The sequence below is a fragment of the Erythranthe guttata genome, chromosome 12 (genome assembly GCF_056151865.1).
Source record: "Erythranthe guttata isolate IM_541 chromosome 12, IM_541, whole genome shotgun sequence".
Classification (NCBI taxonomy): Eukaryota; Viridiplantae; Streptophyta; class Magnoliopsida; order Lamiales; family Phrymaceae; genus Erythranthe; species Erythranthe guttata.
In genome coordinates, this window is record NC_142544.1 from 15,186,079 (window position 1) to 15,212,226 (window position 26,148).

The window sequence follows — 26,148 nt, forward strand, 5'->3', positions numbered from 1 at the left end:
CTTTCCCGGCCCAGGATCAAGAGCCCAGTTATCGAAGCCCACCAAGGGGTTGGGCCCACCAGTATTAACGATCCAAGGGGTCGGCCGGCCCAGTAGTATAAAGCCCATCTACACAGGGCCTGATTTTCCTCCCGAGGAGTCTCGACAGTTCGGGAGGGTTATAAATGCTGGACGGCGCATTTAATGCTCTGACAGCAACATTTATGGCGGAATGACCAAGTGCGGCTCAACAGCTAGTACCGAACGGAGTCAGTAAACCTACTGGAGGAGTTATCATGACCCCGGCCGCCCGGGCTATTCGGAGAAGGACAGCTGTCACCCGTAATCAGCGCGGAATTCCCGGGACCTCGAGCTCTGAGTCGAGGTGTATATAAAGGGAGTTTCTCTTTTCTTTTAACACACGCAACATACACACATAAAATCCCAAGAAAACATAGCAGTAAAAACCAACACTGACTTGATCGTCGGAGTGCTAACTCCGGCATCAGTCCGGCTTTCTCTTTTTCAGATCACCGGAAGCCAAGTCACCAGCGCAGCTGTTTTCGACGGGATCAAATGGCGCCGTCTGTGGGAAGGATTTTATAAGTAAGGCCAGGTTAGCTCTTCACCAGCTGGCACTACTGACGCACGTAAAGGATCCTATCAATGGCTACGCCCGTAGATGTAATCCGAAACCTATCAGAGCAATTGAACGAAGAGTCAACTCCACCCCCGCTGCAGGTCCTCGGGGCTGAACCTCCCTCAGATCCTCGAAGAGAGGAGCCAAGCCCGTCAGCTGGTGGAACCCCTACCAGATGTGAGAGTTCCACCATAACGCTCACCCTAGAAAACCTGCAGGCCCTGATCGCCGCTGCGGCCAGGGGTCGGTCGCCCCAAGCAGGGATAGAGGATCCCGCTGCCAAAAGAAAGGCATCGGGCGGGGGCGTGAAAGGACCATGTTTGGAGGAGACGGAGGCTTCCCCTCTCGAGGAAGAAGAAGGAATGGCGGGAACACCATTTATCGAGAAGCTACAGCATGGTGAACTTCCTGCCACGTTCAAACATGTCACTTACGAGTACACAGGAACTACGGACCCCTGGGAACATTTGTCGAGATTCATCACCTCTGCCTCCCTTCATCGACTGACAGATGGCGTGAAGTGCCGTGTGTTCGCAACCACGTTGGCAGGGCCAGCACAGAGATGGTTCAGTCAGCTCCCTCGGTGCTCGGTCCACAGCTTCACACAATTTAGCGAGGTGTTCCTAAACCACTTTGCCAGCTCGAAAAAACAAAAGAGGAGCACCCTTACCCTATTCGCAGTACGGCAAAAGGAGAACGAGCCTCTGAGAAGCTATGTGCAGAGGTTTAATACGGCGACTTTAGAGGTCCCGGCCACCAGTGAGGAGGTGCTCATCAATGCATTGGCCCAGGGGTTACGCATGGGCGAATTCTTTGATTCTCTCTCAAAAAAGGCCCCTGTCTCTTTCAACGACTTGCTCAGGAGAGCAGAGAAGTACATAAATGCGGAGGAGGCTCGAAGAAGTAGAGCCATAGAGGGCATCTTACCAGCGGAAAAGCGGAAGGAAAGGACCCGCGAGGAGATAAGGAAGCCGGAACCGACTTACCGGCGAGAGCTTGGCCCGGACAGGAGGGGAGGACCTCGTTTCGAGAATTATGCGCCCCTCTCGTCGGCCCCTTCGGAGATATTAGTCGCCATCGCCAACCACCCCAAGCTGAAGTGGTCCCGAACTTATGCGGAGGTCCCGAGGAAACCCGCCAATGCCGGGCCCTATTGTAAGTTCCACAATGAGCACGGCCATTCGACCGACGAATGCCAGCACTTAAGGGATGAGATCGAAAGACTGATCAGAGCTAAGAATCTTTCAGAGTTCGTAGGCGGTAACCCTAACGGGATAAGGCAGGCCAAGAAGGGAGATAGCTCGAACCGACCCCCGACTCACGCCAGCGGAGCTACAGAGGCCCGCCCACCTAATAGTTACATTCACACGATCTTTGGAGGCCCTATCGGAGGAGACTCAAACAGGTCTCGTCGGGCGCACCTGCGAGAGTTGCAGGAGCTAAGGGGAGAGCTCGCCATGATGTATCGGGTATCTATAGCCCCGCCGATCACATTTGGGGTGCAAGACGAAACCGGCATACAACAGCCGCACAACGATGCGTTAGTCATCACGGCCCTGATAGCCAACTATGATGTGGCCAGAATATTGGTGGACACAGGCAGCTCGGCGGACATTATCTACTACGAATGTTTTAAACAGATGAGGTTGAATTTCGAAGTCAGGAGGGTAGACACGGCTCTCATCGGCTTCGCCGGGGAGGTAGTGCAACCCATGGGCGAGGTGACACTGCCTGTGTCCCTGGGAACGGAGCCCTTGCGAGCCACAAGGGCCGTCAGATTTCTGATCATAGATGCACCGTCGACGTACAACATGATAATGGGACGACCTTCGATGAACTCATTTGAAGCCGTCGTCTCCACCTTTCACATGAAAATGAAATTCCCAGTGCTAGATCGGGTGGGAGAGGTCCGCGGCGACCAGGAGACGTCCAGACGATGCTATAATCAGGCGCTACGGGGGCAGCGGCGCATTAATCCCATCGGATGGGGGGAACGCTCGGAAAAGCAAGAAAAAGATGGCATAGATAGAGCAAGGGAAAAGAGGGCCCGCACGGAGGTAGACGACGAGAGGGAGGGTCACATCCAGCCCATGGAAGAATTGCGAGTGGTCCATCTCAGCGAGAATGACCCTGGGAGGGTCACTAAAATAGGGACCAGGATGGATAGCAAAATGGCCGAGGCGCTGATAGCATGTCTAAAAGACCATCAGGACGTGTTTGCCTGGTCTCCCGCCGACCTGGTCGGGATAGATCCCTCGGTAGCTGTCCACAAGCTAAACCTAAGGCCTGGCGCCCGCCCTGTGAAGCAGAAGAGGAGGCACTTTGGGGCTGAGAAGGATAAGATCATTAGTGAGGAAGTAAAGAAGTTGTTAGAAGCGGGTCATATCAAGGAAATCCAGTTCCCGACCTGGTTGTCAAACGCAGTGCTAGTAAAGAAGGCGGAAGGAAAGTGGAGAATGTGTATAGACTTCCGCGACTTGAATCAAGCTTGCCCGAAGGATCACTACCCATTGCCAAGAATCGATCAACTCGTGGATTCAACGGCCGGATGCGAAATGCTCAGCATGATGGACGCCTCGCAGGGATACCACCAGATCCGCCTCGCCGAGGAGGATCAGCCAAGGGTCAGCTTTGTAACTTCCACGGGAACGTATTGCTACGTAGCAATGCCGTTCGGTTTAAAGAACGCAGGAGCAACGTACCAAAAAATGGTGGATAGTATGTTCCGGACCCAGTTAGGGCGGAATATGGAAGTGTACGTAGACGACATGTTGGTCAAAAGTAAGGAGGCCGGTGAACATATCGGCGACCTACAGGAGACGTTCGCGACGTTACGGAAATACGGGATGAAGCTCAACCCTGCCAAATGCGCGTTTGGTGTGGAGACCGGAAAGTTCCTAGGGTACGTGGTGACTAAGCAAGGAGTAGAGCCCAACCCGGAGAAGGTACGGGCGATAATAGAAATGTTACCCCCAAAAGGCGTAAAAGAAGTGCAAATATTGGCTGGCAGGATCGCGGCACTAAGTCGTTTCATCTCGCGAGCGGCGGATACCAGCTACCCGTTCTTCAGAATCCTGCGCAAGGGTCACCGCTTCCAATGGGACGAAGAGGCCGACCGTGCGTTCGAGCAGCTGAAGGAGTCTCTCACCCGTCTACCTCTATTAGTGAAGCCTGAGGTCGAGGAAAGACTGTATGTGTACTTGGCGGTGGGTCACCAAGCCGTGAGCACGGTGCTGCTGAGCGAGAGGAAAGGGGCTCAGCACCCTGTTTATTACGTAAGCCGAATGCTCAGAGGAGCCGAAAAGAATTACCCCGAGATCGAGAAAGCAGGATTGGCCCTCGTAATCACAGCACGGAAACTGAGGCCCTACTTTTTGTCGCACGGGGTAACAGTGCGAACTAACCTCCCCCTGAAAGGAACGTTAGGAAAGATGGATGTATCCGGTCGAATGGTGAAGTGGGCAGTGGAGCTAGGCCAGTTCGACATCGAGTATGAGGCGCAGGTCGCTATCAAAGGGCAGGTGTTAGCAGACTTTTTGCAGGGGATAGCGCAAGAGGAAGAGAACGGGGAATGGAGAGTTTTCATCGACGGATCCGCCACCCAATCGGGGAGCGGAGCGGGGGTACTGCTGGTCAGCCCCACGGATGATAAATATGAATACGCGATCCGGTTAACTTTCCGAGCGTCAAACAACGAGGCTGAATACGAGGCCCTGCTGCACGCTTTGCAGTTGGCAGCCAACGCGGGGGCCAGAGTTTTGGAGATATTCTCTGATTCGCAGTTGGTCGTCCAGCAGTTCAACGGGATATTCGAAACGAAGGATGGGCGAATGGAGGAATATTGCAGCAAGGCGAGAAAGCTAGCTGAGGGCTTTCACAAGGTAGCGCTTAGGCAAATCCCGAGGGAGGAAAATGAAAAAGCGGATTTCCTAGCAAGGGTGGGAAGTATGTCCGCGGACTGCTCTTCAAGACAAATAACGATCCTTGAAGGGCAGCCAAGAGAGCAACTGGAGATCGCGACAACAAGCCTAGCACCAGACTGGCACCAGAATATCATACGATACCTGCGAGGAGAAAGGCTATCAGGCCGGAAGGAGCAGAACAAATTGGAAACGAAAGCGAGAAATTTTTGCCTGGATAAAGGGATACTATATAAGCGGGGATTCACTAGGCCCCACCTAAGATGCCTCAGCGAAGCGGAAGGAGCAAATGCGATCAGGGAGGTCCACGACGGTTGCTGCGCAGACCACGCCGGCGGGCGAGCGCTCACGATGCGTCTACTTAGAGCCGGTTATTTTTGGCCCACTATGAGAAAGGATGCAGCGCAATTTGTGAAGAGCTGCGACAAGTGCCAACGGTACGGCCCCCGCATACACCAGCCCGGGGAGGAGATGACAATCATGGACGCCCCTTGCCCGTTCGCCCAGTGGGGAATCGACATAGTAGGTCCTCTGCCTCTCGCGACAGGCCAAAGGAAGTTTCTGGTGGTCGCTGTAGACTATTTCTCTAAATGGGTCGAAGCAGAGGCAGTGGCGAGAATCACAGATACGGAAATAATGAAATTCATATGGCAGAACATATGCTGCAGATATGGGCTACCGAGGAACCTCGTCTCGGACAACGGCACACAGTTTAATTCAGCACGGATCACCAAGTGGTGTAAGGGTTTGGGCATAAAACAGAGGTATGCGGCAGTAGCGCACCCGCAAGCAAATGGTCAAGTTGAGGTAGTGAACCGAGTCATAATCGAAGGGATCAAAAAGCGGTTGGAACGAGCGAAGGGCAACTGGGTGGAGGAGTTGCACTCGGTCCTCTGGGCATACCGGACGTCCCCCAAGGAGGCAACGGGGGAAACCCCATTCTCCCTCGTGCATGGCTCAGAGGCAGTAATACCGCTAGAAGTCGGAATACCTTCGAGGCGAGTTAGTAACTTCAACGAAGTAAACAATGAAGAACAGCTGAGAACGGACTTGGACCTAGCAGAGGAGTTAAGAGAGCAAGCTGCGATCAGGATGGAGGCGAGTAAGGCGAGAATGAAAAACGTCTATGACAGAAAGGTAAGGAGAAGACATTTCCAGGTCGGTGACCTGGTGCTTAAGCAGGCGGACGCCCTGAAAGCAACCGGGAAGATGGAACCTAATTGGGAGGGACCATACGTTGTTAAGAAGATATTAAAAGGAGGTGCGTACGAGCTAGCTACAGCCGAGGGGGATAAGCTACCTCGACCATGGAACGTAGGGCATTTGAAGAAGTATTTTGCCTAAAGAAGCGCATGTCTTCCACTGGCCATTTCGATGTTTCCTTTTTTTTATATATATATATATATATATTTTTGATATGTTCCCCCTAGATGAATGAGAACTACTCTTCCTTTTTTGAAGAACTTATGAAAGTAAGGAAACGCGAAAAAAAAAGGGGGGGGGGGGATTTTCTGAAATCGAGCTCGAGTTCACGATAGAATGCCCGCGAGCTCGAGCTCCGGGTCATAGAAAGACACGGTCCCGAGGAACGCTAAGGAAAAACTGAAATTTTTCCAAGTATGTTCCTCGGAACGAAATCGAGCTCGAGCTCACGATAGAATGCCCGCGAGCTCGAGCTCCGGGTCATAGAAAGACACGGTCCCGAGGAACGCTAAGGAAAAACTGAAATTTTTCCAAGTATGTTCCTCGGAACGAAATCGAGCTCGAGCTCACGATAGAATGCCCGAGAGCTCGAGCTCCGGGTCATAGAAAGACACGGTTCCGAGGAACGCTAAGGAAAAACTGAAAATTTTCCAAGTATGTTCCTCGGAACGAAATCGAGCTCGAGCTCACGATAGAATGCCCGCGAGCTCGAGCTCCGGGTCATAGAAAGACACGGTCCCGAGGAACGCTAAGGAAAAACTGAAATTTTTCCAAGTATGTTCCTCGGAACGAAATCGAGCTCGAGCTCACGATAGAATGCCCGAGAGCTCGAGCTCCGGGTCATAGAAAGACACGATCTCAAAAAAAAAAAAAAAAAAAAAAAAAACAATAAATAAATAAGTTCTTAATACCATCGATGAGATAAGTAATAGGTAAGAGGAAGGTAACTACACACCTGAGCTAGGCAAAGAGCCAACTTTGCGCGGCGGGTTGAGTGGGGCAGATTGCTCAAAAAGGATGAATCCCCGGCGGCCTGGACCTTGGCTAGCTGGCGAAGAGCAAAGTCCACGGACGCTTCAGAATCGTCGGCAGAGAAGAGGGAGGGCAAGTCGAGGCGGGCTCTCTTGGGCGGCGGGGTGGAGTCACTCGGCTGGGGACGTTTCGAGCTGGCTCCCGCCGACTCTCCTTGAGCCTCTTCAAATCCGGGGTCGCCGCCCAGAGAGGCCACCGGGTCGCGTGCCTCGACCTCACTGTCCAAGAGTTCGATCACAACGTCGGGGGCAGTCAGCCGTAAGTTAGAAGAGGGCGGTGCGGCGCGAGAAGGGGAGTTGGAACTATGCGACGGAAACTCAGCTCCACGGGAAGATGCCTCGGGAGCAACAGAAATACCGGCCTCCTGAGGCTGTACCAACGAGCCGCTGGCATTCTTCTTCTCAGCCTCTGCCATTTCCATCAGCATGTCAAGCATCATCTCGGCTGGCAAAATAGAAACATTAATAAAAGCTTCAAACAAAAATACAAAAGGAAACGGGGAAAAACATTGCACAAGTAAAATGAATAAGGGGCGAGGAGGCAAAATTGGTATATACCCCAGGGCCGGCGGTCGAAAGAAGGGGTGCGCCACAGACCGGCACGGGAAAAAAGGGGAGTGGTACTAACGATTTTCTCCACATTCCAAGCTCGAGGACGAACACGAGCAAGGAGACGGGCTGTCTCCTCGTCGAAATTCACATCCAAGGCAGCACGCTTGGGGGACTTAGCGGGAGGAGAAGGGTTGAAGGGCCACGGAGAGGGAGGACGGGCAAAAAAGAATCGTCGTTGCCACGAATCGATCTTTGTGACCAGACCGGCGAAAAGACGGCCGACTCGGGTTGAGAGATGGAAATAGCCTGAGGGCGACCGATTGTGGGTAAATAAGGAAAAGAAAAGCTCGGGACGAGGGTTGACACCTGTGCCCACACAGACAATGTAAAAGCAGGACATGAATTTTATGGCGTTGGGGTGAAACAAGTGAAGGGGAACTTTATAGATGCGACTGACTTCGACAAAAAAGGGGTGTAGAGGGAACGAAAGACCGGCTTTGAATTGGTCGAGGTACCAAGTGAGATACCCCGGAGGAGGGTTAGAGGGGAGTTGGTCACGGGAGGGCACCACAAGGTGAAACGAGGGATCCATCCCCTGGGTAACATAAAGAGCCTCGAGGTCGAATTTATCGACCAAGGAGTGGGTAGGTTTCTCCGCTACTTTCTTCTTCCCCGCCCTAGAGGAAGAAGGAACTACAGTTTTACGGGGACCCGGTCGCCGACGACCGCGCCGAGGGACCGGGGAGGGGACGGCGGAACCCGTCCTCTCCGAAGAAGAAGAAGAAGAAGTGGAGGTGTTTTGAGAAACCATGATTGAACCAGTCAAAGGAGGGGCGAACGCAGTATAAACAAAGGAAAAAGGAATAAGGGTGTACCTGGCAGAGTCACTCGATTAGCAGAAAGGAAGGTATTAAGAGGGAGAGTAGAAGAGAGGTGTGGATATCAGAATGGATGAACAAAGGACGGTTTTCGAAAATAAAGTAGGGAGGGTATAAAGTCGAAGAGCCGCCGGCAGTAATGGCGCACGGAAAACGAAGAGCCCCGCATAGGCTGTAGGGACCTAGGATTGTGTGTGGAGGGTGCAGAAGACTAGGCGGCCAACTCGAAAGACACGGCTGATTGAACGTCGCCCGAATTAATGAAAGTAAAACCGAGTGAACTCCGGGCCCTAAATCCGGAAATAGAACCCGGAGTGGGGGACTAGTTGATCCGGTTCAGAGTTAGTCTTTCCCGGCCCAGGATCAAGAGCCCAGTTATCGAAGCCCACCAAGGGGTTGGGCCCACCAGTATTAACGATCCAAGGGGTCGGCCGGCCCAGTAGCATAAAGCCCATCTACACAGGGCCTGATTTTCCTCCCGAGGAGTCTCGACAGTTCGGGAGGGTTATAAATGCTGGACGGCGCATTTAATGCTCTGACAGCAACATTTATGGCGGAATGACCAAGTGCGGCTCAACAGCTAGTACCGAACGGAGTCAGTAAACCTACTGGAGGAGTTATCATGACCCCGGCCGCCCGGGCTATTCGGAGAAGGACAGCTGTCACCCGTAATCAGCGCGGAATTCCCGGGACCTCGAGCTCTGAGTCGAGGTGTATATAAAGGGAGTTTCTCTTTTCTTTTAACACACGCAACATACACACATAAAATCCCAAGAAAACATAGCAGTAAAAACCAACACTGACTTGATCGTCGGAGTGCTAACTCCGGCATCAGTCCGGCTTTCTCTTTTTCAGATCACCGGAAGCCAAGTCACCAGCGCAGCTGTTTTCGACGGGATCAGTACGGTACTTATATTCACACCCATAAAATAATTACTGGCGCCAAGATTCCATGTCAAGCGAATTGATATGCACTATATTTGTTTTCTGTGGGACCGTTAATGGTACTATAGACGAAAATTTGTAAATAATATATGAAATTATAAGAATTTAAGAAATGTTGGGGGTGCCATGTCAAATTAATATGTTTACTGTACGGAAAATAACTAATGTAACTACATGTAACTGTAGTAAACTATATTAATTCGTAGTTATGTTCTTTTTGTTTACCCCATATTTTTAGTCGATCAATTGTATACACGCGAATACTGGCTCATACAAAAGAAATTAATAAAACCCAACAAAAATTCACAATTTTCAATATTTTTATTACATATCACCTCACAACCAATAAAATACAAATCGAAAATACACAAATATATGCATATGTAACTATATGTTACTATATGTAACTAGTAATGTATAGTAATATATAGTAATGTGCAGTAATGTATACAGTCATTGTAACTTGAAGCAGATGTAACCTCAACTAAATTTTTGACACCTTTAAGGAGATGATCAATGACTTTCATTAAGCTGCAATTGTAAAATGGCTTAATTCCACTTTGCACCCTTGAAATATACCATTTTGGCACTTTGCACCCTCGAAAAATAATAATAGCATTTTGCACCCTCAAAACACAATAAATCATTCACAATGCACCCTCAATTGAATAATAAAGGCAATTTTATTTTTCATTGGTGTTTTTCTTTTTGGGGTACAAAATAAAAAAAAATTGTTGTTTTCTTGAACCTCAAACCTAATTTCGAGCGGACAAAGTGCGAAAAAATAAAAATTACACCGGATTATTTAAAAAAAACTACATTATCTTACAAAAGAAAAATAAAAAAAATAATCTTTTATCACTAAATTATTCGATTGTGGATCTTTTATGTCACTGTTTGTAAAATATTAGGTGAAAATATTTGGAAGAAAAAATAATTTTCAGATAACTTGATAACGTAATAGCTGAATGATTTTTTTTTCGTAAAATATTTTATTTTGATAAAACAATATAATTTTTAAATATGTTGATGGAATGTATTTTTATTTTTGAACTTTATAGTTCCAAAATGATTGATGAATAAAAAAAATATTTGACATTTGGCATCCTAAAAAAATATCACTACAAATATTAAATTTATATTTTTTAGCTTTAAAAAATCATTTGGGGTGCATTATGCATGATTTATTGTATTTCGAGGGTGCAAAGTGCTATTAATTTATTTCGAGGGTGCAAAGTGCCAAAATGGTATATTTCAAGGGTGCAAAGTGGAATTAAGCCATTGTAAAATCAAAACAAAAAAAATATTTTGAAAGGCTAGGGTTTAAAACTGATTTTAAAAGGGCATTATAGGTACTTCAAGGTTGCCGATGGGGTATATCAAAATATTTTCGAAACGAGAGGGTTTCCCCTAAAGTATATCCACTTGGTTATTAATTAGTTCTATATAATTTGGAAATAAAAGGGTTCTGAACTTTTAATATATGCTATTATATATTTATTTACAGTGTGGGAGTATATACTTGCTTTGAATTATTTCCTGTGAGTACTCCTAAACATTTTTCGGAGGCGCTCGTTCAATACATGATATTTAATACGAAGTATTAATTATACTTTTGCACTACAAATTTTGAATACTTAATTGGTTTTCCGTTTCAAATTTGTTTTAGTAAGCTTCTGAAAAGTCAGTTAATGAAATGTCACTTTAAAATAATCTACACTTGGATTGAAACATAACAAAGGATAAAACAGTCTCTGAAAAAAATTGATTATTCATACATACAGATCTTGTGTTCTTTACAATGAATCTCAATAAAGTATATATCTCATACCCTATTTCTGCAAATGCTTTAATTTTGTCCAAATGGAGAATTTGAAGTCAGAAAAAATTAAGCAGCACTCATTTGTCTTATCACCAAATCAAGTTAAGAGTTTGTTGCAGCATTATAAATATGATGGAGATGTTATGAGAGAGAAACTAATGAGAGCAACAAGAAAATGGCAAAATTAATTAATTAATTATTATTAGGGGAATAAGGCTAAGAGCAAAAGGGTAAAATAGATTTATTTGGTAAAAGACATTTTCTAAATTTAATGTGGTGTAAGAAAATGTCAAAAAAACCTCAATAAAAGACACCAAGAGAGGAACAAATCCAAGGTACAAACTTAAGGGAAAAAGGTTCTCAACTTTATTGATGTTGCCAGAAGATCAGATGAGTCTCTACTTTTCAAGAAAGGGTAGAAAAGTAAATATTTAAAATTAAAATTAAAATTAAAAAAAAATATAGGCCCTTTTTGGAAATAAAATCCGACAATCTTTCTTCTTGGTTTTTGTGTTTAAATTATTTTTTTTTCACTTTTTTTTAATGATGTTCGTAGTTCAAACTCTGATGAAGGTGTTCTTGATTCTTCCTATATGCTGGCACGTGAGTTTTGAAGGGTCAATTAAAATGACCATGCATGTTTCTTTATTCCTTAATTTCTTAATTACTAGGTGGTTATAACATTAACTGTAAATTACGAGCACACTTTGAGATAAAGTTAAATTACGAAAAAAAAACTCTACATATTTGAGTAATTATACTACAACCACCCCTATAACTATGAATTTTCTTACACGTCAATTAAGAACCTTCTACATTATGATGGTCTAAGAAGATTCATAGTTGATTTAGTGGTTGTAATTACCCAAATATGATGATTATTTTTGCAATTTGATCATACATCAAGGGATGCCCGTGACTTACCCTAACATTAAATCGATAAAATTAAATAATTTAATGAAAACCTAATTATTTTATCTGATTCTGAAAAGTTCAACAAAAAAACTCCTTAAAAAGTAACATAAGTTATGATAACATAATATTTGTGGATCAACCCGAAAATTATTGAGAATACCAAATATCAAACAAAGTTAAACTATTTAGTTAATAATGACTAATCTCATCAATCAAACGAAGCCTTATTAGTACGAAATTGTAAAACATAATAATTAAATGTCTGATAACTAAGCAAAATTGATTGGCTGGTCCTATGTTTAACCCGTGAGTATATAATATAGAAATTGATTGGCTAATTATTTTTCTAATTTTCCAGGTAGATATATAATCTGAATGCAAATTGAAAAAAAAAGAATAAAAAAAGAATTCCAACAACTTAATTGGTTCTTCGGTTAATAATTATTGTTTCGGGAGGGCATTAATTTTTTTCAGAAGCATCATTGTCGTAATAAATTTCGTAATGGGCATGTCTGTGACATTTGGCAGTGACAAAGTTTCATGATTTTATTTCAAATTAAAATTAAATTAAATACTTAAAATGCGTAGAAAATATTTTAAATAATAATAAAGTTATAATACTGGCTTTAAAGAAATACAAGATCAGAAACAGAGACAAACTAGTTGTTAAAATCCTAAGTATGAAATCATGGTACAAGAAAAATAATAATTAGTGCATAATTAAGTTATAAAATTGTATGTTAGAATATATGTATCCGTTAAACAACAAAAAATATTACTTAACATCTTTGCGAGATTCCCGGTAAGCCGACCTATTAGGATCGAAGTCGTAAACGTTTCTACAAATATCAATCTCATTCTTAATTTGGATACGTCGATTAATCCTCAATAATATAGGTGCAATTTGCTAAACTCTTTTCGGCATTAATACCCTTTTAAATCAGAAAAATAATATTAGATTTTCGCATTTTACTAAAAGTTATTCGAACAGTTTAGTTAGAAAGTTTAGACATGAAGTCTTTAGACTGAAAATATATCGTTTTCCTATAACTCACCCGTCCTCAAAACATATCCACTGGAAAAAAAATGACATTTTTTTCCACTCTTCGGCCACTTTCTACCAGTCCCCGATCACCGACCGCCTAAACTCCGCCACAACATCGTTGGAAAAGATGTTATGTTCATCTAAGAAATTTATTTTCAGACCAAATTGTTCAATTAAATCGTTCATCAGTTTAAATTTTTATTTTCAGTCCTAACTCTCTAAGTTGCTTTATTTCCAGTCCAAATTCTTCGATTAAACCATTCATCAGTCTAAATTATTTATATTCAGTCATAACTCTCTTAAAAGTTGTCGTTAAAGCAAATATTACACTTATTGGTCAAGCGTATATTGCTATAGTATATAACTACTACAATTGCAGGTATTCGCTATACATCTCACACATTCTCACATTCATATCCATATATGTATATATTCCTTATTATGCATTTAACAAAAATAAAATAAAAATACTTTTCGTTATTTAGAACTCAATAATAATGCAAAGATTTCTTAATCATAATTACAATCATGAGCAACTTACTAGATTCATTTACAACTTGAAAGTGCAATGATTATATGGATGACGTTATCATATTAATCATTAAAATCATAACTATATTATATTTAAAATATTCACATAATAATTGGCATTACAAACATGTAACGAGGAATTGTTTGTACTCATCTGTTAGAGGCTTAGAGCTAGAGCCAACTCGTCAACTCCTCCCCTTACGTCATAAAATATTATATTAAATCTCGTAATTTTCATGAAATTATTTTGTTATCATAAATTATTTGTCCACCTAATAATTAGAGACTAGAGAGAGAAATCGTACCTTACAAAAATAAAAAATCTAGTCAAACCTATTAGTCAAACGTATCTGGCAAATAGACTCATTTACTTGTGCATTTCAAGAAGAAAAAAAAAAAACACCTTAAAAAAGTGAGAATTATTACAAAGCCACTGAATTCTACTCTACCATAATTTTGTCGTTAGATCAAAACAAAACCTACGTAACTAAATAAAAAAATAAAATAAAAAAATAAAAAATCCATTTTCTGAATTACTACTAACTTAATTAATAACCAGTCACCGATCTCTTACGACAAACACTGCTAGTTTGATATATGTTCCCATCAGAGGCTCCTTTCTCTCTCCTATTTCTCTCTCATCTATGCTTAACACAAAACAAAACCCTCTCTCTCTCTCTCTCTCTCTCTCTGAGTGTGTGTGTGTGTGCGTGTGTGTGAGAAAGAGAGAACACAGTAGTACTATATCTCCAAGTAGGGAGGCTCTTACAAAAACCAAACTCAGAGAGACCCAAAAGTAATACCAACCGTGTTTATGCGGGTTCGCCGGCGATGTCATTTTCCGGCGGAAAAAGACCGTTGAACACACCATCTCCGCCCCTGGTTCTGATCATCGTCTTACTTGTTCATATTTTGATTTCCGGTCAACACAAGGCTGTAGTGGTGGCCATTCGGAAGTTTCCACAACGTACGACGTTGTCGGCGGCGGTGGAAGAATCTGAGGGGCAAACAGCAACGGAATATTCTCCACCGGCCGGCAAGATTAATAATAATAATCAAACAGAAGTATTCAAAGATTATTTCTACAGCAGAATCTCTGATCTGAATAGCACCACAAATGGCACATTTGTTGACAGCAAGAGGAGAATACCCAGCTGCCCAGATGCTCTCCACAATTAATTAGTATTTATTTATTTATTTAATTTCCTTATTTTTTGAGTTTTTTTTTTGGGGTAGATTTTGCCCAAAATACCCACGTTTTTCCTCCCACGTTTGCTGTTATGGTTGTAGCTACAAGAGGTAAACTGTGGGTATTTTGGGTATTTCAAGAATAGTACTGGCTTTTGCTTCCGATATCAAGAAATTGACAGATCATTGTGTATATAAGAGCTGAGTTCTTGATTTATATTCAATCTGTCATTATTAATTTAGCAAAATTATATATACTCAATTTAATCTTGTACAATATATTAATTTATTCACAACATTTAATTTACTGTAATGTTGGATAGGTTTTATGTATTTTCACCATTAATTTATTGAGAATTTTATGATTACAAAATCTTATGGAATGTGAGGAGTAAATAATATATGACTTTATGAAGAAATCAGACACAGTTTGCATATTTGGGTATTGCTTAAAAAAAATATAAAATCAGTATTTGGATTGATACTGTAATGTAACCTCATATTTCCAGAAGGGGTAAGTTTAGATTCTATATGACTTGTCAATTAAATTTGAAACCACAGTGTAACTCTGCTAAACTTTTTAGGATCAATCAGGATTCGATGGGCCTTTGATTTGTCTCTCCTTATTATTATATATATATATATATATATATATATATATATATATATATATATATATATATATATATATATTGAATAATTGAACTACTATTTATTATATACATAGAATTGTGTTTTAATTTTGACCCCCTTTTCTTCACATTCCAGCGCGCTGTCTTTTATCTTGTCTGTACAAGAATGCTTATCAAAAGGAAAAAAAAGAAAAAAAAAAAGTTCAGCAGAAAAAAAGGAAAATGAGATATACAGGTAGGCAAAGAGAGTAAGTTAGACTGTTAGATGTTGCACCTGGTTATTTTATACTGGGTGGATTCGAATCGAAGATTTGATTAAATTTCAACCAACTGAACACAAATACACATGGCAATATGCGATTACGTGTAGATCTACGATTCAAATCTCTCTATAGTGTAAATAACCAGGTATAGCATCCATCTAATTTCCCGATAAAAAGAATACGTCGGTAGGACTATCACTTTAACAAAAACAAAACTTTTTCACATAATAAATATTTATGCGTTTTTCAGTTATTATAAATCAAGTCAACTAATCGAATTTTCATTGACCAATCGTCAAATGCTGACATCTGGTGGGCAGCTAGTCAACTAGATCGTTGTTGCCCGAAAAAATTCAGCTAACTAAATCAAGTCAGCTAATCGGAAATCAATTAACAAAGCTCCGGCGACTAATTGTCGTGTCAACTAGTCGGAGTCGGCTGATCGGAAGTCGAAAGTGAACTGATCGGAAGTGGAAAATCACTTGATCGGTACATGGAAGTCGGTTGATTGGAGGTCCGAAGCAATTGATCATCAATGCTCCAACGACCCGCCACTGTAAATAAAAAAATTGAAAGTTCAAAATCAGCTGATCGAAAGTGGAAAATCAGCTTATTCGAAGGTGGATAGTTAGTTGATAGGTGCTCCGGCGACCCACCGTCGAGAAAAATAAAAATAAAATAAAATTGGCTGATTCGTAAATAAATTCTGAAGGTGGAATTTATTTACATGTAGGAGACGGCTCATCCACATTTGTTGGAAACCAGTCCAACTTTTTTCTGATTATGAAATTTTATTAAACTCCTAAATCTTACTTTTATTAGTAGTCGTTGTTATTGCATTATTTTTTTTTAAAACTAAATTACAATTATGTATTAAATTTAAAATTAAGATCGAAGTAATTAAATTATAAATCTCTGATTGTCCAAATACTTTTTGAAAATAGAAAATTAAGATAAAAATTAAGTTAAATACTTAGCTTGCTGCAAAAGGTGTAGCATCATATCATTTTTTTGTAAAAGGGAAGTTAGAACTATTTAGGTTGAGAAGATTGATTCAATTCAATTTTCATGACAAGACAAAGTCAAAATTGGTCATCTGAGAAACCTCTTTCTCTGATTAGCTGATATTATTATATATATATATATATATATATATATATATATATATATTTAATTTAATGAAATGCATAAATATATTTAAGTAACTAAAATGAAAAAGAAATAATAAATAAGAGAGAGAAGGAAGGAGGAGAAGATGGTAATCGAGGTTAGAAAAAGTCACGTATTGTGCGGCGGATCAAAATTGAAAAAGCTGAGAATAAATTTAATTAGTATACTGTGTGGGTAAGGGTTTGTTTGGTAGCGGTTTGGAATTGGAATCAAATTGACTTAAAACAGACACTCTGTCCCAATTTCACTGCATAATTAATATCATCATCCAATCTACACTCATTACCATTGGATTTTAGCTTCACCCCCTCTTAATTATTTTATTTTTTTATGCATGCAAGTGCTAACCCCTTATTAATTTCATATATATATATATATATATAATATTTCCTAGTCCTAGGAGAACTCCCTACAACTTATATGGCTATGGCCATTGTCTTTATTTTAATTAAAAAATTGAACCATAAGTACAACAACATGACTTTGACCTTGGTAGATTTTAATAAGTTGTGCAAATCCAAGTTTCTTATAAAAATGTATATATTGGTGCTTAATTGGAGGTTGATATCGGACGGAACGGATCGCAAATAGTTTTTCGTAAATTTTTTATTCTTTTTTTCGAAAGTTAAAAATGGGTTCCAATTTTTGTTTTAAAAACAATCAAAAAATTCATTCTTTTCCTAATCCCTCGAATCCGGCGGAATTTTGAACGGGTTTTTTTAATTCTGTTAATTTTCACTAAAAGATGTTTTGGAAGAATTTTTTTTTTATTATTAACTCAAAACTTCCGGTTTCCAGTTTTCTTCGATTTTTTGGATATGAAGTGAACTAGACATAAGATTTCTATCATCAGTCCAATTTTTTCAATTTTTTTCTATTTTTCCCCCCAAACTTAAACTTTTAGTATCTGATAAGTCCCATTTCGTCCCTTCTAAAAAGGTGATACAAATTCCCCTTCGAATATATTTTGGGTGACAGCTGGCCGGAGATTCCGCCGGAGAGGTACCTGCAACGCCGTGAAAGGTTTCCCGCCGTAGAAGCTTCGACGATCAAGTCAGTTTTTATTCAAAGATAATCGATTGTGATATGTAAGAGAGAGAGAGCATAGAAGAGAAAAGTTGAGAATAACTCCCTATTTATATTTGAGGATACTTGGTGGATAAGAAATAGGGTAAATTCCACTTTACCCCCTCGTACTCTGCCTGAGAGTCACTTTACCCCCTCGTACTCTCAATTTTATCGATTTACCCCCTTGTACTTGTACAATTTCCCAATACAGCCCTTTTCTTCAATTTTTGTCAATTTTGACTCTAACGCCATTTGGCCAACTCTGTAAATTACAAAATTGCCACTGCCTATAACGCGTCGTTTCTCCTCCGTCAATATTGTCATTTCTTCTTCTCCCACCAGTTCCCCTTCCAAGATATCCCCAAATTGAACCCCTAACTTAGTAAAAATCAAGACCCAAAAATTGATCGATTCCACCCAGTGCAAAGAAAAAAATATATGAATGTGTGAAACTTTCTCTTTTCTAATCTCGATAGTCAAAATCGAAAAAATTCAATATTTACGTCAATATTTTGACTCTTGACCAAATGGCGTCAGAGTCAAAATCGAAAAAAGTTGATGAAGAGGGTTGTATTGGGAAATTGTACAAGTACAAGGGGGTAAATTGACGAAATTAAGAGTACGAGGGGGTAAAGTGGTTCTTGGGCAGAGTACAAGGGGGTAAAGTGGAATTTACCCTAAGAAATAAGCAAACTTGTCCTAACTTCTCTTCTTGGCCCCGCTATGATTTTGGGTCAAATACAAGTGAAAACCCGATCCACAGCCCAATAAAGGGTTAGGAAACCCCGTAAGGACAATTTGGTCTGTATCAGTATCAATATTATTATGTACAATAATAAATAGTTAAATAATATTATCAACTTATTTCTGCAGTATATCTGCAAAATAATATTAAATATACATATATTTACTAGTAGAAAATTATTATTACCAATACAAACTTCAAAGGTTTTAAATAGTTTCAAAGTTTTAAAATTCATTTTATAAAACGTACATTATAGGCCCTATTGAATTAGATACAGCCCAATTGTTTAGTTTAAGAGGCTCAATTATATTAATTAATGATAATTAAAGTCTACATCTACCACTAATGGGCTTGAACCCGTTATTTTTTTTTATTTTTTTTTAGGGAAAGGAGATTATTATTAGGCATACGAAGCCAAACTTGGAGGAAGGATAAATCCTTCAGTACTAGAATTGTTATACGATTTTGCAATAACATTAGCTAAACTATTACCAGTGCGTTTAATAAATATAAGGGTCCATTTGGATGGAGGGATTTGGGGAGGGATTTGATTTGGGGAATGGATTTGAAATGACTCCAATTTTGGAGTCATTTGAAATCTATCACTATTGCTCCAAAATCAACTAAAAAGGATGGGTGGGGATTTGAAATCCATCTCCAAATCCCTCAATCCAAACAAGTCCGAGGGATTTGTTATTATAGATTTGAAATCCCTCCCCCAAATCCCTCCATCCAAATGCACCCTAAACGAAATTGAAACAAAACAACAAGCACTGTACAGGCAATCCTCAATAAGAGCGCCATAAGGAGTTGAAGTAGAGCCGCCATGTCGTAACTCGTAAGGCCTCGATAACGTGCAGACAATCGCCTTCCACAATAATCGCATTCCATCTCATTAATTACTAAACATAATTAGAGAGTCGTGCTCATTAATCAGGTACACTATTTTTTATTCTCCGAGTTTTCTCCGAAACATATCTCGGTGAAACTAATGCGTCTTGTGAGTGCAAGCTAAGTTCGCATAAAATTGGACAGCTCAAATCTCCGGTAATTGAATCTCCGTAATCACACTAAATAATGCCCAAGACTCTCACGGTTTTTTGTATTGATTAGAATCCATTCGAGATTCTAACATGTATTACTACTCTTTGAGAGTCGATCAAGTCAGAGAATGTGCAACCTTTCCATTAACTTATCGCGTCCAATGACTTACGTAGAATTGAAACCTATTCTCAACAACGTAAGTCGGAAGGGTAAACAATCCTATCGGTATTAAACTAAGTATGTATTCGTTATGCATATTTTTTTATGTTTGAAGTGAGGGAAAAATATGTTTTTAAAAGGAAGTTCTGCATAGTAGTACTAAAATTTATGCATTGCAAAAAATATAACTTAACATGTGGGACAAATTTAATATAAAAATAAAATTGCCTCTCTTGAATTCAAATTTAATGCATGCTGATTTTTTTTTCCGAATGTTTAAAGAATAGATAGGAAAAAATAGGCCATTTTGAGCCCTTAACATGTTGAAAAAATTAGGCAATTTTTATACAGTTTTGGGTCAATGGGCCCCTTATGCTTGGGCCTGGGGCAGTTGACCCACTTGCAATGGAATCATCCGGCTCTAAAAAGCAAACCAAAAATACATACATTGATACCATATATATTAATTATTTATTTATTTCATAACATATTAGCCACTAATTATAATATTGAGGCAATAAGCAATTAATAAATAATATACAATATCATTTCACACTATATATAAAATAAATATGAAGCCTTCATATTTTTTTTGTCTTCCATTTTATTGGGTCAAATTAATTAAGGAGCGTTACAATTAGGATATAAATAAAATAAAGACAATGACACCTAATTGAGTGTGTCATTCCTACATCGAAGATGGAGATACAATGCATCATGTATCATTTATTTTGTACCATCTAATAACATTTATTTTTTTATTATAGATAAATTAAACTTGTAATAAATAGTCTACCAATATAATAGTATATGACTTAGATGGTATTTGCATTTTTTTTAAAAGTTGATGGCTTGAAGCTAACAGTTATTTTTTTACAAATTGAGATAATTGTTTATTCCTAAAAGTTAGTGTTTGCAAATATCTTCATCTTTTTTTTTACTTTAAATATATAGTCAACTCAAAACTGCAAAAATAATAATAATAATAAAATAACTTGTAATTTTCAGCTTGTTTTTGTGAAATATTTTAAATATAATCAAATGGAGTTTAATTTATAAAAATAACAATGGCACATATATGTTCAATGGGATTATTAATTATTTATAGAAACCACTTTTAGGCTAGAAAAAAATAATCTAGGAATACTTATAAAATTTATATATATCTTAAAGAACTAAAATTATATATATATATATATATATATATATATATATATATATATATATATATATATATATATATATATATATATATGTATATATATATATAGCAAAATATTAAATAATCGAACTAATAATTTAATTTATTTTTTTCGAGTCGGATCCAAAAAAAAAATAATTAATTAAGCGAGTTTATTAATTTATCGAGATTCGGAGAACCACCTTGCAGTTAAAGAGAATTAGTAACAAAAAGATTGGCCGGTCTCGTCAATATTTGCTAGAAGAAAATGTAAAGGGCGCCCACAGTTTTATTTCCATGCAAAAGTAATTACAGAGACGCAAAACACGTTTTTCTCAAAAAGAAATAAATTTGGCCTACTTTTTTGCTGTCTATCAGAATTTCTTCGGTGATAAAAATTAGATGCATGGTTTCCCGGAAGGGAAAGACTCCGGGAAAGTGGGGAGTGGTGGCGCGGTGGTGGGTGTCTTTAGCCAGGGGCGGAGCTATGATGACTTCAGCCCACCCTGGTTTATTTTTTTATGTAATTTTTTAATGCTAATCATGTTTAGTTAATTATTTCATATGCTATTATTTTAATCCTAATTCAAATTAATTAGGCCACCCAAGAAAAAATGTAATGTAGTTTAAAGAGCTACAATAATTATATTTTGGACAATATACAATTTAATTTATATAATTTGATAAAAATATACAAATTTCTATCTATTTTGCTTTATATTTTCGAAAAAAAAATCTTAAAAATTTTCAGGAGCTCTACCCCAGAACCCTCGTAAAATTTTAGCCCACCCTTGCTGAAAATCCTGGCTCCACCCCTGGCTGTAGCTGTTACTTTTTGTGACCATATATGGGCTGGGATGCAGTTTCACGTGTCTAGCACGTGCCACTTGTCATGCCTAAAACTAAATCAAATTATTTTGTACGTGTATGTTATTCATTGTACCATTAGTTCAATGCACTATAGAGCCTGTTTCACGAACGGAAGCTCTTAAAGCAGCAATGGTATTGAACAATTTCATGTTGAGTTATGCGAAAGTTATACCAGAAGTTCTAACCATGTTAAGAACAATGAGGCACGAGATTGATGGTAATGTGAACTTCAACAAGAAACAAACGACAATTAAATTATATTTTATTAAATCTTCATAGATCTATAAAATATGTATTGTACCATATAATTTAAGAATTATTAATTTATATATTATCTGGGGCTTCTTAAAATTTTCGAATGTGTATTATCTTATAAATTTAGCGAATTATTAATTTAGCACGTTGTCCTAGAGTTTAGACCGGGAAAATTTATTATTTAAGCGAGATTATTAATTTATCGGGTATTAATTTATCGATGTTCTACTGTAATTCACACATTTAAAGAATATTGATTTCAGATTATTAACTCCAAATCTTTAATTTCCATCGAAATGCAACTTTAAATCGTTCATATAGTATCTCAATTAGATATCTTACAAGAAGGAGGAGTTAATGCAAATTTTACATTAATTATTAGTTTAAATAAACATTGGATTTTTTCGTGGAAACATATAAAACAGCTCCATCTCGTGACTCGAGGCACAATTTCGTAGGGCCTAAATTCTCATGAACAACCTGTCTATCCTATGTGTATTCGTCTAAGTATTATGTTATGTTATACTCCATCTTTTTCATTTTACTTGTAGTTTTGAGGTTAAGGACACGTATTGAGAAAACCAATAAATGTGCACGGATTCTGAAAAAAAATATAATAAAATGACTAAATAATCACTTTTATTAATTACTTCACCTAATTTTATTAAGAGTAGTAAGGACAAACATGAGAAAAATATAATAAATGCTTCATTAGGAATTCAAAGTGACAACTATTTTAAAATTAAAAAAAAATGTAAAAAGACAAATAAAATAGGAAATAACGAGTACTATTTATTGGAATATAAACTCTTAGAAATAAAAGTAAGCCAAGAGAGTAAAAGTTAGGTAAAGTGTTTGCCTCTACCCAAACTCAATTATGGTCATATCTTAGGGACGTAAAGCTAAATTTCGCATAATTAATATGAGACACCGGGTTATCTTAACTCGGTCATATTTAATTATTAATGGGGTTATATAACCACATACAAAGCACAAATACTAATAAATACGTACGATACTATGTTTAATTAAAAGTTTAAATACCTCGGGTGTAGCATCATGTAAACCTGATGAAAGCTAGAGAGATAAATATGCAATAAACATTGAATTTATAACCTTTAGACTAAAAACGAGAAGAAAAAAAAGGGTAAATTTCACTTTCCTCCTTGTACTTTGGCTCAGTATTACGTATTTTACCCTCTTCTACTCTTGATTGCATCGATGTGCCCTCTTATACTTGAAAAATTGTTTCAGTGTGACCCTCGCTACTAGTTGTCAGACATTTGTCCTTAACACCGTTTGATCTAAGATCTGAAATTAAAAAAACACCACCTCTCTCAGTTTAAATAATTATTAAAAAACAATAAAAAAATAAAAAAATGAAAAAAATCAAGAAAACAAGAAAACATAGTCCACGATGCTAGCCACAATTTATTATTTATTATTATTATTATTTTATTTTATTTTTAATTTTTCTTAATTTACTTTATTTTTTTAATAATTATTTAAACTGGGAGGGTGATTTTTTTGTAATTTTCAGACTTAGATCAAACGATGTTAAGTAATGGCTGAAAACTAACGGCGAGGGCCACATTGAGATAATTTTTCAAGTACATGGGCCAAATTAATGCAATCGGTAGTATTAAAGAGTAAATAATATCGAGCCAAAATACAAATAGAGAAAGTGGAACTACCCAAAAAAAATTAATTCACAAATCAGCAGCCACTTTGACACAATAATTAAGCAGCTATTTGTGTGTGTGTGTGCGGTTTTTTTTTTTTTCTTTTTTTTCGTGTCAGTTATTAAAATAATACTAGTAGTGCACACACTAGCTAGTTAGTTTACAGTTTAATTTACACGGTATCGCTAACCCCACACATGACACGTCATTTAATTAATTAATTAATGCTTGGCAATTTCTCTCATCATCTGCTAATAAATACCCCTCTCTATCCTTGTTCCGCATCTCTATTATCCTCATATCATCACTTCATTCTTCTCTCTCTCTAACTAATCTCTCTCTCTCTCTCTCTCTAGAAATTAAATTAAATTAATTAAATTAAAAGCGTAAGTGCGCAGATGAGAATGAGCTGCAATGGTTGCCGAATCCTCCGCAAAGGCTGCGCTGAAGACTGCAGCCTCAGACCTTGCCTTCAATGGATCAAATCTTCTGAATCACAAGCCAACGCCACCCTCTTTCTTGCCAAATTCTACGGCCGCGCCGGACTTATCAACCTCATTAACGCCGGCCCCACCCATCTCCACTCTGGTTAGTACCCCACCTCCCATCTCTCTCTCTCTCTCTCTCTCTCTCTCTCTCTCTCTCTCTCTCTCGTGCTGACATATATATATATATATATATTTTGTTGAACAGAAATTTTTAGGTCATTGCTATACGAAGCCTGTGGAAGGATCATCGACCCGGTCCACGGCTCGCTCGGCCTGATGTGCTCCGGCAACTGGCCGCGTTGTCAGGCGGCGGTGGAGTCTGTTCTTCAAGGCGCTCCGCTCATGATGAAAGCCTCCGGCGCCAGCGACGGAGAAGAATCAGCGACCGCCGCCGAACCCATCTTTCCTCTTCGTGGCTGCGACATTCGCCACCTCTCAAAGGACTCCTCCTCCTCCGCCGCCGCCTCCCTCCACCGCGTCCGGTCCCGGAACCGGTTCAAGCGCTCCGCCGCCTCCAAGAGCCAACTCAACTCGTTCACCGCGGCCGAGTTCATGGGCGAGTCGGAGGAGGAGGAGAAGTTCACCATCACTGGATGGGAATGCCGCGAACAAGAATTATTAGATATGAAGAATTTTAGCTATGAGGAAATGAAGAGGGCACACAGCCACGACTCGTCGGTCGAAACGGTGGAGCCCACCCTGGCGAACCGGGTTGAACAACCGGTCCGCCTTGTCAAACCGGAGCCGAGTCAGCCCTGCGAGTTAGGGCTCGAGTTGACATTGGGCATCAATCCGGTGCACCAGGCTTACATTTCTACGGTGATTGAGATTTCTGATAGCGAAAGCTGAGCAGTAAAAATACATAATTTTAATTAAGTCCCAGTTTTGGAGGAGTCGTCAACTTTTTTAATTAGGTTATAATCCTCTTTCTTTTTTTTTTTCTTTTTTTTTTTGCAATTAGAGAGCATAGATAATAATATATTGTAGTAATTGCGTGATTGTGTTTAAACTAGTTTTTTTTTTTTTTTTTTTTCCTTTTTCGGCCTTTTATTTGGGGTAGGTTTTATTGAGAGACTTTCACATAAAGAAGTGATCAATGATATTTGATCATGTTGTCAACTTGTAATTTTCTTTATAATTAAGTAAACCAATTGCTCTCCAATTTCTATGGCGTTGTATTCTATTATCATTATAATATATATATATATATATACTGGGCCACATGCCCAGCTTAATAGCTATTTCTGCGGATGCCCAATCACATCCAAATAAGGTTGAACCCGATAAATTGATCTCGGCCCAATTAATAAAGTATAAATAAAACTTAAATTCGTTTCATTAAGGTGCGCTTTTAATTATTCAATCACTTCTTCTACTCAAATTCTCTCGGCTATTATTGATTATCCGTACGTCTGACTTGAGCGTCGGAGGGGTTTCCGCCGGATCAACCCCGACTTAGATTACGTGTTTTCTGTTCGCAGGATTATTGAGTTAATTAAAGTGTTTCAGGACCATCTTGCTCGTGAGCACGTGACCTACTTTGCTCTCCCAACTTTAATACCCAGGTGATTTATTTTTAACATCATCATTTTTACTAATTCTTTCTCCTTCAATGATAATATGGAAATTTTCTATAGTGGGATGCTATTTCATTTGGTAAAGATGTAAAAAAATTAATATTTTTAGTAATAAAAGAATCTTCAGCCAATCATATAGGGTGCACTGCGTAGATATATACTCTCGTATAATAACTTGTAAACTATATAAGAAATGTAAACTAAACTAAGTTAACCATATGTGACAAGCTGCACCTAGCGATTGTTGGCAACTGGATTCGGGTTTGAGTCGATTAGTATAAATAAAACATATAATTTGAATCTTAACAATGTCATCATTAGTATAAGTAAAACATGCATTAAATAAAACATATAAATCAGATCAGA

General features: G+C 39.1%; 2 protein-coding genes across 2 annotated transcripts; both read left to right on the top strand.

Moving 5' to 3' along the window:
* Positions 1-645: 645 nt before the first annotated feature.
* Positions 646-5,883, top strand: LOC105968196 (uncharacterized). Its single transcript, XM_012992821.2, has one exon. The coding sequence runs from the start codon at positions 646-648 to the stop codon at positions 5,881-5,883; it is 5,238 nt and encodes a 1,745-aa protein (XP_012848275.2).
* Positions 5,884-23,998: 18,115 nt separating this feature from the next.
* Positions 23,999-25,367, top strand: LOC105956286 (LOB domain-containing protein 41). Its single transcript, XM_088827020.1, has 2 exons — positions 23,999-24,305; positions 24,411-25,367. The coding sequence occupies exons 1-2, from the start codon at positions 24,116-24,118 to the stop codon at positions 25,052-25,054; spliced, it is 834 nt and encodes a 277-aa protein (XP_088683146.1). The 5' UTR covers positions 23,999-24,115; the 3' UTR covers positions 25,055-25,367.
* The last annotated feature ends 781 nt before the right edge of the window (positions 25,368-26,148 follow it).

Coding starts and splice junctions, on each gene's coding strand:
- LOC105956286 (XM_088827020.1), top strand. CDS start 24,116: ATGAGAATGAGCTGCAATGGTTGCCGAATCCTCCGCAAAGGCTGCGCT. Junction 24,306..24,410: donor CCCCACCCATCTCCACTCTG/GTTAGTACCCCA, acceptor TTTGTTGAACAG/AAATTTTTAGGTCATTGCTA.
- LOC105968196 (XM_012992821.2), top strand. CDS start 646: ATGGCTACGCCCGTAGATGTAATCCGAAACCTATCAGAGCAATTGAAC.